We start from the raw sequence: 12,130 nt of genomic DNA on the forward strand, positions 1-12,130 counted from the left end.
AAAAAGTTAGCAACTCATTGACGTGAAATGATCTCGTTATTTTTACTGACAGGTTTGTGATTTTGTACGTGATGGCTCGAGATGAAGATGAAGGAGAAAATGGCCGAGTGTCGTACAGAATCCAAACAGGAAACAGCGCTGGCCGCTTCAGTCTGAACCCCAACACTGGTGAGTTTATGTCTAAAAATAATGCTGAAGTCATACATTATAAGAGGAGACTAAGAGTTTTTCCATAAATTTCCAATTCACACTCCATCAAGAGATTATTAAAGTAAAACTTACCACATCATTTCTTACATTTACAATCTGTGTTTAAGGTTTAAACACCATGTGGCTTTTTTTCCTGTGGCACATGATTATTACATGATTAGCATCCCACCATTGACGACCACTAATTGAACAGAAGTTTCCAGAGGAGTGTAATGACCCAATGAAGTGCTGTGTCTAGTGTGTTTCTGCTGCTAAAACACTCATATCCCTTTTTACTAGACGATCTCCCAGTGCCACAGAGCAATATCTCACCCGCCTCACGCTTCAGTGTTCTTTTCTTGACGTTTCGTTCATGGGAACAGAGTTTTACTTGGGCACGGGACACGGGCAGCCTTTGATATCTTATATATGTGTATGTGTAATCTCCTGATCACAGGAGCGGGCTGGTTTTGGCGTGCTCAGCTGTGGCTGCGATGGGATTAGGAGCCATAAGACAGACATTTAATGCGGCTTCCAGATGGAAAGAAAGTCTTTACTTCATTACTGTCAAACTTCTTGTGCATTAGCAGGGCTGGATTTCACTTCTGGTCTGTTTCACAGACTGCGTGGTGCTCATGGCTTAAGCTTTTGGTGAAAAAAAAAAAAATGCTGTAATAGCAGCTCGACACCATGTTGCCAAGACATTTACCAAACTGTCTGGCTAATATTGGGATTGTCATTACACTGTATACTGCTTATAAATTACATGTCTGCCCTCGCCAATGTTAAATTTCTGTTATTTTATATTACAACCTATTTACTGCTGGTTTTATTGTGCACTTAAGAACCTAATTTATTCTATCTCTCTTTATTTTTCCCCAAGTAGTCTCAGAAGTATAACACATTTCATTCTTAGTGTTTGAGAACATTGCATTTATTGTACTATATCTGCTTATTCATGGCATCTTTAAAGACTTCTAATATAAAAATCAATTCCTGTGTACAATTATTGGAGATAAAGTACTGCATTGAATTAAGATAATCTTATATTATGCACATTTAGCTGAAATTAAGTAGGACATACTGTGTGCTTTATGTGTTCAGCATGTCTGTGACATTACACCTCTCGGACACATCTAACCAGTTCAACCTTTACACCGCTGTGAACACAGCACGCTCACATACGTGCGTTTCATATTTCCTCTCACTTTGGCTCGCCCTCCTTACAGTCTCGGTGATGACAAGGTGCGAAACACGAGTGCAGCAGCTCTGATTCACAAAATACTGTGTGTGTCAACCAGTTTGTTTTCACACACGAGTTAATTCCCTGACAAATTTAGAAATCAACAGGCCGGTGAGATGTCAAGAGAACTTTCAGTGGAGGTCATAGGTTGATTTGACTTGGCAGCTACATACGCAGTTGCAGGTTGTACTCTGGATGCTCACGTCTTTGTGCCTGTATGATCTGCAGAACGCTCTCTTCACATGCGAATGCTCCTTCAAAGTGCCAGAAGTGAATAGCTGGCATGAATTAACTGTTAATTTTGTTTGGTATGGAAACTCTCATAAAGCAAATGCTGGAAAGGTTTTTTTTGTTGTTGTTTTTACTGGTCCTTTAGGCAAACCTCTGCCAATCTTAAGTACACAAAATGATGTGTTACACAAACAAACCTACACACGCATTACACAACTCGTATGAGAAGAAGGTATTTCAGTGAGGTAATTGAGGAAAGTCCTCACTGCTCACTAAACCTTTATTTTTCTCTTTTGCAGGCTCTCTGTCCATCCTTAAAGCTTTAGACAGGGAAGAGCAGGAAATCTTCAATCTGACCATCGTCACAGAGGATCATGGGATACCTCAGCTGTCCACCTCTCAGGTGCTGTGCGTGCAGGTGATCGACGTGAACGACGAAGCTCCGGTGTTCCAACAAGTAGAGTTTGAGACCCAGGTGATGGAAGACCAAGGCCCGGGAACAACGGTGTTGACGGTGACTGCCACTGACAGGGATCAAGGTTGGTTCAAATATTTTATTTCAACTGAAAATAAGTATAAGAACAGAGATAAACAAGATCCAAGAGAACATGCGAAGATTTTTTACTCAATTGTGCACGTTTTACCTACGTCCTCCACTTTATAATTCCATAATAGTAAAGACTACAAATTCCAGGAACATATAAAAGGCACAGTACATGCTGTATGTATATCCTCAGGACAAAAGGCTGTGGAACTAAACACTAAGAGACATACAAATGGTTTCGAGAAACCACACGATATTAAAACCAACCACAAACTCATGCTAATGAAAATGTGTGGTCACAGTCATGTCCAGAGCTTTATTGTGCTGGGGTTTTAATTAGGATTTCCTAAAGGCACGATGTGGCTTTGGATTCATCAAATCACTGCCTTATTACGTTAACCGTGGCCTATTTTCTTTATTGCTTGTTTCGTAGTGTGCCCAGAGTTTTATACATGTATATTTCTGCATGTCTTGCCTTTTTACTGCAGGCTCTAATGGCCACGTGATGTATGGAGGTGTGACCGAGGAAGGCTTTGTCATCAATCCAGTCACAGGAGTGATCACCACCACAAAGGAGCTGGACGCAGAGCGACAGGATCACTACACACTCACTGGTACTAAAATATCTTATTGTCTCATTCCATTTGTTCTGTGCTAATGGAGCTGAAGCTCATTTTATTTCCACTGTACACCTCAAACAAATCAGTCAAAGCTTCTGTATGGCGTCCAACATTTCATCAGCTGAACAATTTCCACGTCTTATCAGTGTATGCCAGGGATGGAGGGCTGCCCCCGAACTTTGCCAAGGCTGTGGTCCGTGTGGAAGTGCAGGATGTGAATGACAATGCTCCGGTCTTTTCAAAGCCTTGGTACAGACTGGAGGTGCCAGAGAACCAGGCCCCTGTAGAGCTCTGCTTCCTCAAGGCTACAGACCCCGACTCGGGTCCTGGTGGAGAGCTGGAGTACAGAATTACTGGTGAGAAATAATGAATTAGTCCACCACAATTGCACAATTGCAATAATTGTTGACAGATTTTTGCACTTCTCGAAATGAGATCATGTATTATATTTACAAATGGATGTAGCAGTTCCACAAGGGGGCGAATCCACTGATTGTAAAAAAGAACTGTTTGAATGGAAGTCAATGACGGAAAATGTGCCAACTTCTCAGGTGATTTAAAACTTCAGTAAACATTTTCCTGATGAGTTCAAAAAAACGGTCAAAATCACCAGCCTCAGGTCTTTTTCAGTAGCACATGTCAATTTTATAAATGGTTTTGTTATTCAGAGGAAAATAGATGACAAAGTACAGCACATAATTATGAGTGGACGCTCTTGGTTGCAGGTCAATTTCAGATCAATTTCAAAAACTGACATGGGGCCAGTCAAATCATAAATCTCAAGCCTTCGCAACGGGAGTTTGTTTTGCCGACAAAGACTATTTTCCATCCATTTTTATACACAATCTATGAATTGGACAGCTGACTGATGTATTGCATTTTTTACTTGGCTCTATCTACCATGTGAAAGAGCAGCGTTGCATCCAGATCACCTCGGTTCACCCCTAATAGTCTTCTAACTTATATTGTATGCATTTGATGAATATGACTATGGTGATGCAGCACAGTCAAACTTTGACCTAAGTGCAAAGTTGGCACGGATACATCACTTTATCCACAGAAAAGTCTTGAATTTTTAAAGATTGTTTTTCTCTTCTTCTTCTGCCTCATTAATTCCTTCTGTTTCAGCTGGAGACTCACAAGGAGATTTCCAACTCGACATCAGCTCCGGAGCCCTGTCTACCTCGCGCGGCTTGGACAGGGAAACCAAGGCTGAATATACCCTTGAGGTGGTGGCCACGGACCGCGGCAGCCCCGCTCTCAGCACGACTGCCACCGTGGAGGTCGTCGTCCTGGACGTCAACGACAACAGCCCTGTCTTCAGCAGAAGCAGCTACACTGTGGATGTGTCAGAGGACACGGCAGAGGGCACGCAGGTTCTGGAGGTAAACATAAATGTGATTTAAGACAACGAGAAACAAATGCATTAATCGCTCAACAATAGAGCTCATTCTCTGGTTGTTTATGTCAGGGTTTCTCAATCCTGGTCCTTTAGGTGTTTGCTTGCTCCAGCACACCTGATTCAAATGAATGCATGATTACCAGGCCTCTGCAGAGCTGACCATTTGAATCAGGTGTGCTGGAGCGGGGAAACGTCGAAAACATGCAGGGCAGTGTGTCGCCAGGACCAGGATTGAGAAACCCTGGTTTATATTATGTCGTTATTATAACTGCACTGAAGGCACAAAATATACAAAGAGTAAAAGGATTTAAAACAGTGAATACATAATACACATTACTGCTGTGTATAAACAAGAGTGCCAATGTCTCCACAGCGTGGAGAGCCTGAATAATACTATTTTCTGAAGCTGTCACCCTGCACATGGAATGATAGATGCCATTTCTCATTATTGTGTAACAAGTGTGCACACCAACCAACGCCCTTGGCAGTTTCAGAAGAAGTCTCATTATAAGCCACATTAAGTCTCTGCGTGATACTTTTTTCTCTAAGGACATGACAAATGGGCAGTCTTGTGTGACAGAATGCTCTGAATACGCTACCTTCACACTGGCAGAACACATGCTAAATCTACTAATGAGTAAATTAACTTGCACATACAAACATCTTAATCTTTTGCGTATTTGTGTCTATTTCCAGGTTTCGGCCGAAGATGCTGATGAAGGCCTGAATAGGAAGGTTCTGTATTTCCTCAGCCGAGAGACACACGGCGCGTTCACCGTGGATGAAAACACCGGTCGCATAAATACAGCAGCTCCGCTGGACAGAGAGAAACAGGCGTCGTACAGTTTCCAAGTGCTTGCTCTTGACCTTTCACCTGCTGCACCCAGGAACACCTCTGCTCAGGTGAAGGAGGTTCAATATCAAGAAATATGTCTTGAATTTAAGATAAGGTTTTAACCCCTTTGCGACGTCTTCCCTCTAGGTGACCGTCCACATCCTGGATGTCAACGACAACGCTCCAGTCTTCATCCAGGATCCACTGGTCATTGAAGTGTCCAGCAGGAATTCTCAGCGCGTTCTTGCCACGATGAAGGCAGAGGACAAGGATTTTGGCGCCAACGGTTCTGTGTTTTACCGTTTTGCCATGCCGGTGAGGGGATTTAGCATCAACTCTTTGACAGGGGAGATCCAGGCCACTCAGCCACTTGGTGATCTAACTCAGGCTCAGAGGACATTGATCGTGGAGGCCATGGATCAGGGCAGTCCTGCTCAGTCAGCACAGGGTGTGGTGGTGATTTATGTAACGGAGGTGCAATACAGTGGCATTCGCTTCTCGAGGAATGCCAGAGATGTCAGCATTCAGGAGAACGCCATGAAAGGTTGGACAATAATAGATTGTTATTAGAGATACATTAAGCCCCATTCGTGCTTTTACACATATAATATTCTCTCTGTTCTTCCTAAATTCAGGCACAACCGTGGCTCAGACTCAGGCTCAACACCCCGATGGGACACGACGGGGTATCAGCTACAGCATCTTTAGTGGAAACAGAAGACATTCATTCAGTATCAGCTCCTCAACAGGTAAGACCAAAAAAAGCGTAACTAGCCCTTTCCAATAACATTAGCTAACAGAATATGCATCATTCAAATATTTAACCCTACAATATATTGGTGTTCACCTGAAAAAAGTAGTTATTCTTTAAGTAAGACATGGATTTTATAAAGATACATGCTCAAATCCATAAGGTACACGACCTCCTGATTTCTATTTTCAATTTTCTGTTTCCTCCAGGTGAAATCCAGGTGCAGAGCTCGAACGGTCTGGACTTTGAAGACACCCCCAGACTCCGTCTTGTCGTGAAGGCCGAAACCATGTCCTCCACGTCTTTCATGGCCGTTAACTTGATCTTGCAGGATGTCAATGATAACCTTCCTCGCTTTCAGCTGCAGAACTATGTAGCCTACATGAAAGAAACACAGGGATATGAAATGCCAATCATACAGGTACTTATGAATGAAGCCCTAACCCTAACCCTTTTTGTATTTTGAGTTTCACTTCGGGTTAAAAAACCTTTGTTCTATCTCTCCCCTCCACCTTTTCCTAGGTGGTTGCTGAGGATGTGGATCAGGGCCAAAACGGCCAGGTGACCTACTCCATCCAGTCATCGGGTATGAGCGGCTTGTTCAAGATAGACCCGATGACAGGGAGCATCACCACTGCAGCCATAATGGACCGTGAAATCTTTACCCAGACCAAGTGAGAACAGACCTTTGGTTAAATAAATGTGCACATTTTGAGGATGGACATATATGTCACCTGTTATAACTGTTGCTCTGCGCTGGTGTACAGGAAAAGTCATTTATGTTTACACGTAGCACGCCATTAATCATATTCCCTCAACTTGTTTGTGTTTAGATAGCTGGTGGGGAAGCTGACTTAGTCTGTTGATGACATAGGTGCCAATATAAATCTGCATGCCATATGTGTTAAATAATGTCAACTAATGTTAACAGTGGAAAATCACGTTGATAAAGTCATATTTGCATTAATCTACAACTGCTTTTTTTGTCTATTCAGGTTAATCGTGACGGCAACTGATCGAGGAAGTCCAAGACTCGCTGGTTCAGCCACACTGACAGTGATCATTATCGACCAGAACGACAACAGTCCCACTATTCCCTTACCCAAGGAAGTCCGCATTCCAGAGAGTGAGTACTTTTGCAGGGAGTCTATGCTTTCTGATTGTGTATTTTACGTAGCGGCAAGATATGCAAGTTATGTGCATGTGCATTAGACACATAAAACAAATGCAGACTGTAAATGTCTTAGAATGGGAAAAACAAATGCAACTCCTGTTTTTAATACAATATATTTCTCTGTTTCTCAGACACACTGATCGGCACGGAAATCACTCTAGTTACGGGTAACGATGTGGACTCCAGTCCGGCCCTGTCTTACACCTTACAGCTGGACCCGACGGCCTTGGGCAAGTTTGGGATTCACCGTTACAGCGGCGGCGTGTCGCTCACTGCTCCTCTGGACTTTGAGGAGAAGACGTGGTACACTGTTACTGTCAGAGCCACAGACAGCCAGCATCAGACTGAGGCTAACATTACAATACTGGTGGAGGACATTAATGACAATGCACCTGCGTTCACTCATGATCTCTACCAGGTAGGTCAATCTAATGTTCTCTATTATACTTTAATGACATGTAGCGTGTGTGTTGTCCCAGCTGTTCCTTATAAACCCATGCTTGACACTGATATTGTTTACATTGTAAAAACAGTGTAAAAAGGATTTTTATTTTTTCACAACTAATAAAGTTTGATAGGTAATTAAAATTTTCTTCAGAAACATTCACTCCACAGCAGCCTTCTTCACCAAGAAGAACAGTGTACAATGTACAAACACCGAAAAAAAACAACATCCGCAAGTACATTCCCAATGTGTGCACACACTGGGGGTGATAAAAGTTAACTACCTAATATTCGCTGGGGAAAGCTTGTGGAGATGAACCTGTGGAATATTTACTGCTCTGATGCAGGAAATGACCTCAGCATGAACACGAGTTCAAGAAAACAGTAACGACAATATAACATGCAAAGCTTTGTGCTCCTCGACCTCCTCACCATGCGTGTAGGACATTTATTACAGTGTTTATGTGTTGCTTTTTTGCTGCGCAGATGCTGAACTGTTGTTTTTTTCGACATTCTAGGTTACTCTGCAAGAGCACACGCCACCGGGAAGTGCAGTTGTCACGGTAACAGCAACTGACAGAGACTCTGGTGACAACGGAAAGATCACCTACAGAGTCATGTCATCAACCCAGGAGGGCTTCTACATTGACCCCAACAATGGTAAACAACATTTCCGTGCCTTCCCTGATGTTTATAGCTCACTGAATAACAGGTTAGGAAATAAACTGAAAAGGCCCATGAAATTGCCCAGGAGAAAGATAACTTTTGTAAAACCTGACTTGTAAATGGCCATCCGAGCACACACAACTCCTACCTCCTCCTCCCACTTCCACACCAACATTGTTTTCTAGGGCAGGAAGCTCATCTGTCTTTATGAAGTCATTGAAGTATTACTTCGAGCCTCAGCCAAGTTTGAGCAGGACTTCTCCTCGATGGGTTGTGTAACACGCGACTTACGGAAACAAATAATGTTGGTTTCCCTCAAGTACCCAACAATGAGTGTTCAATGAGTGTTACAGGAAATTGAGGAAGAATTGTAGGAAGGAAAATTATCATGTTCTAAGGCCTAGAATCCTCACTTCTATCCTAATGTAGTTGATTAGGAGACAACGAGTAGTGCCCTGGTAGAAGGAAAAAGGTTGCCCTAAAGATTATCCAAAAATAGGTGCTTACTAACATGCATATAAGTAGCATACTTGCTCTTTATTAGTAAATACTAAGCATATTTTAACACCTTATGTAGAAAAAAAATCTTAATTCATGTTGTAAGAGAGGTAGAATAAGGTTATGTAGAATAAGGTGTTAATACCTGCTTAATTTTTACTAATAAAGGGCTAGAATGCTACTTATATGCATGTTAGTAAGCATGTAGTTAATAGTAAATATGTGTTCCCTCATCTAAGGTGTTACCGTATTCTGCTTCAATTTAAAAACGTATATGAAATTCAATGAATACACAATATCTCACTTTCATTTGTTCCTCTCTGTATCTAGGGACCTTGTTCATTAGTCACAGAGCCGAGTTTGATCCCGAGCGACCCTCAATCAGTATTGTCATTGAAGCTCGTGATGGAGGCTCACCTACGCTCTCGTCACTGACAACAGTTCAGGTTCAGATATCTGACGTCAACGACAACGCGCCCGTGTTCCATCAGTCTGAGTACAGGTCAGCCTTACATTCATTACATGCTGGATGATTATGGTTTAACATCATGGGCTGTTCTTAAATTTGTAATATGTTCCTGCCTGCAGGGCCACTGTTGCTGAGGACACCATTGCAGGATCCACAATACTGTCTTTTGAGGCCTTTGACAGTGACCTCTCTCGAGAAAACTGCGGCTTCGACTTTGCCATTGCCAACGGAAACGAAGGAAATGCTTTCCAGATCGAGAGCAGTGTGCGCTTCCTGGAGGGGCGGGGCTTTCAAACTGTTGGGACTCTGCTGTTAGCAGAGGGGCTCGACTTTGAAACCAAGCCACTTTACAACCTCACTGTGGTAGTGTCGGACCGTGGCGTGCCCCAGAGGAGCTCAAGTGTTGCTGCCGTGATAACCATCGGTGATGTGAATGATAACTCTCCGGTGTTCGGCAGTGCCGAATATACCGTGTCATTAAGTGAAGGAGCTGAAGCTGGGACTGAGATCATACGACTCACAGCGACAGGTCAGCAAAAGTCCTTATTTACTTCTAGATATCTCCTTTTTTTGGATTTTTGTCATTATTCCTTCATTACAGTTTGTTAATTCATTGAACGCTCTTGTATTTTTCACAGACCCAGACTCAACCCCCAATGCTGAGGTCCAGTATACGATCAGCTCTGGAAATGAGGTGAATTTATTTACTGTGGACCAGTGGACCGGAGCGTTGCGGCTTCAGCGGGCACTTGACCGAGAGCACCAGTCCACTCACGTCATCATCATCCAGGCAGCAGACGGTCAAGGACACTTCACGCTAGCACCAGTGATTGTTGAGGTCAAAGATATCAATGATAATCATCCCTTCTTCCCTGTGGAAGTCCTGACAGCAAGTATCAGGGAAAACCAACCAGCCAACTCCGCTGTTACCGTTCTCCATGCCATCGACCATGACACAGGGGTTTTTGGTCAACTGAAGTATTACATGGTGGAACGGTCGAGGGCGGGAAAAGACAGTTTCACCGTGGACCAGAGCTCAGGAGAAATCAGGAGCAAAATTTCCTTTGATTTCGAGAAGGTCAACTCCTTTAACTTTGTAGCGATTGCTGTTGATTCAGGCAACCACACGGCCACTGTGACTGTGCAGGTGTTTGTCACAGGTGAGGATGAGTATGATCCGGTCTTCGCATCCTCTGATTTCAACTTTGAAGTCCCAGAAGAAGCTAAAAAAGGCCAGAGCATCGGCCAGATCCAAGCTAATGATGAGGACGGAGGTGTTGACGGTATTGTTCTCTATTCTCTTCCCGCCAGCTCTCCATACTTTGATGTAAACAAAACCACCGGGGTGATTTTTCTCAAGGTGGATAGTTCAGGCAGCAGTGGTAGCAGTGGGTCGGGCCGTTCCAAAAGAGAAGCCAGGCTGATGAATCTTGATGTGAGAGCTCACAGTCCTATGGATGAATCTCGCACTTCTACAGCCCAGATCTCCATAGATGTCACAAACACCAACTTTGGCCTGGCACCTGATGTGAACATTCTGCTTATTAGCATTATTGCAGTTTCCCTTGGTTTCATTGTATTGCTGGTGATCATGGCAGTGGTGGTGTTCCTCGTGAAGTCACGAAGAAGAAAGAAAGACCAGGATACAGCTAATAGAACTGCATCTTCTGGAACTGCTCTGCAGAAACTGGATGACTGCAATTCAGGACCTGGAGCTGAGAGGATCTACCACCAGGCCTTGCCAGGCTATGCTGGAGATCAGGGTGGAGCTGGTGGTGGTCCCTACACAAGAGGGGGCTCTTTGGATCCTTCTCACTCTAGTGGAAGAGGATCAGCTGAAGCAGCAGAGGACGATGAGATCAGGATGATAAACGAGTATCCCCGTGTGGCCTCCATCACCTCGTCAATGCAGGAGCACATCTCAGCCAGGGGACCAGACTCTGGAATCCAGCAGGATGCTGACCAGCTCTCAGATATTTCCTGTGAACCTGCAGCTTTGGAGGGCAGCACTTGGTTCAAAGGAAAGAAACTTGGTGGAAGTCTCAGTGGGACCTTGCTCTCTGGCCAGCTCCCAGTGTACAGGGATGAGGGTAGTGGATATCTGGGAGTAGGCCGTGGCCTCAACATTTCTTTGCCCAAGGATTACGCCTTCCCTGAAGACGGTAAACCGTCAGTGGATGGTTCCCTCACAGCCATCGTTGCCAGTGATGAGGAGCTCCGTGGAAGCTATAACTGGGATTATCTGCTCAACTGGTGCCCACAGTTCCAGCCTCTAGCAAATGTTTTTACAGAGATTGCTAGGCTGAAAGATGAAACTGCACAGCAGAGCCAAAACCCTCGACAACCCTTTCACCCAAAGCCCAAAATGGACCCCAAACCTAGAATCGACCCTCCACCACTCATCACATCCGTAGCCCACCCAGGGGCAATGTCGGTTCCACCAAAGGTCCCTGTGCCCGTAATTGGACGGACATTCCCACATTTGGCGTCACTTCGCAGGTCCCCTATCAGTCATGAGGGATCCATTTCATCAGCAGCCATGTCCCCCAGCTTCTCCCCATCTCTGTCCCCTCTGGCAGCTCGGTCTCCAGCTGTTTCTCCCTTTGGAGTCAACCAAGGTCCTTCAGCATCCATGATCAGCACCAGGGAGCCTTCACTGGACCGGAGTCCTGATCATGAAATGAGAATATGATGTAAAAAATTAGACTATTTAAAGTAGGACATTAAAGACAGACAACCAGAATGACCCTGAACCGGAAGGGTTCACATGTGTCCAGTGTTCAAATGTCTGACCACTTTTCTAGACAATAAAAACATAAACATACTTAACCTCCTTCTGGTGGAATATGTGCTTTGGAGTAATTCCCTTGGTCGCCACAGGAACTCACCAAAGTGGAACATGTGCCTGGGTTGACTGGACCAACCCACCATTCCACAGTGACGCAGGTCTCCATGAACTGATCAGGGTTGAGAGGTGAAGTGACCTCTTTATGGGACTGTGCATTGAGCTTGCCCTGCAGTCAGAGATCCTTTAGTGTGTAGATAAATAGATAAATGTGTAGTT

General features: G+C 44.1%; 1 protein-coding gene across 1 annotated transcript in view; it reads left to right on the plus strand.

The window, feature by feature from the left end:
• Nucleotides 1-11,758, plus strand: part of dchs1b (dachsous cadherin-related 1b) — a gene marked incomplete at its 3' end in the record, with an annotated part of 85,763 nt that extends 74,005 nt beyond the window's left edge. Inside the window, exons 14-29 of the mRNA XM_083890074.1 lie at nt 53-168; nt 1,963-2,202; nt 2,696-2,821; nt 2,974-3,183; nt 3,956-4,212; nt 4,926-5,132; nt 5,212-5,608; nt 5,700-5,813; nt 6,025-6,236; nt 6,338-6,489; nt 6,811-6,941; nt 7,121-7,407; nt 7,952-8,093; nt 8,928-9,099; nt 9,186-9,595; nt 9,705-11,758. Coding sequence (XP_083746200.1) covers nt 53-168; nt 1,963-2,202; nt 2,696-2,821; nt 2,974-3,183; nt 3,956-4,212; nt 4,926-5,132; nt 5,212-5,608; nt 5,700-5,813; nt 6,025-6,236; nt 6,338-6,489; nt 6,811-6,941; nt 7,121-7,407; nt 7,952-8,093; nt 8,928-9,099; nt 9,186-9,595; nt 9,705-11,758 — 5,227 coding nt within the window. The remainder of the gene's footprint in view (nt 1-52; nt 169-1,962; nt 2,203-2,695; nt 2,822-2,973; nt 3,184-3,955; nt 4,213-4,925; nt 5,133-5,211; nt 5,609-5,699; nt 5,814-6,024; nt 6,237-6,337; nt 6,490-6,810; nt 6,942-7,120; nt 7,408-7,951; nt 8,094-8,927; nt 9,100-9,185; nt 9,596-9,704) is intronic.
• Nucleotides 11,759-12,130: the final 372 nt, after the last annotated feature.

This window comes from Microchirus variegatus (genome assembly GCF_963457635.1).
Source record: "Microchirus variegatus genome assembly, chromosome: 5".
Lineage (NCBI taxonomy): Eukaryota > Metazoa > Chordata > Actinopteri > Pleuronectiformes > Soleidae > Microchirus > Microchirus variegatus.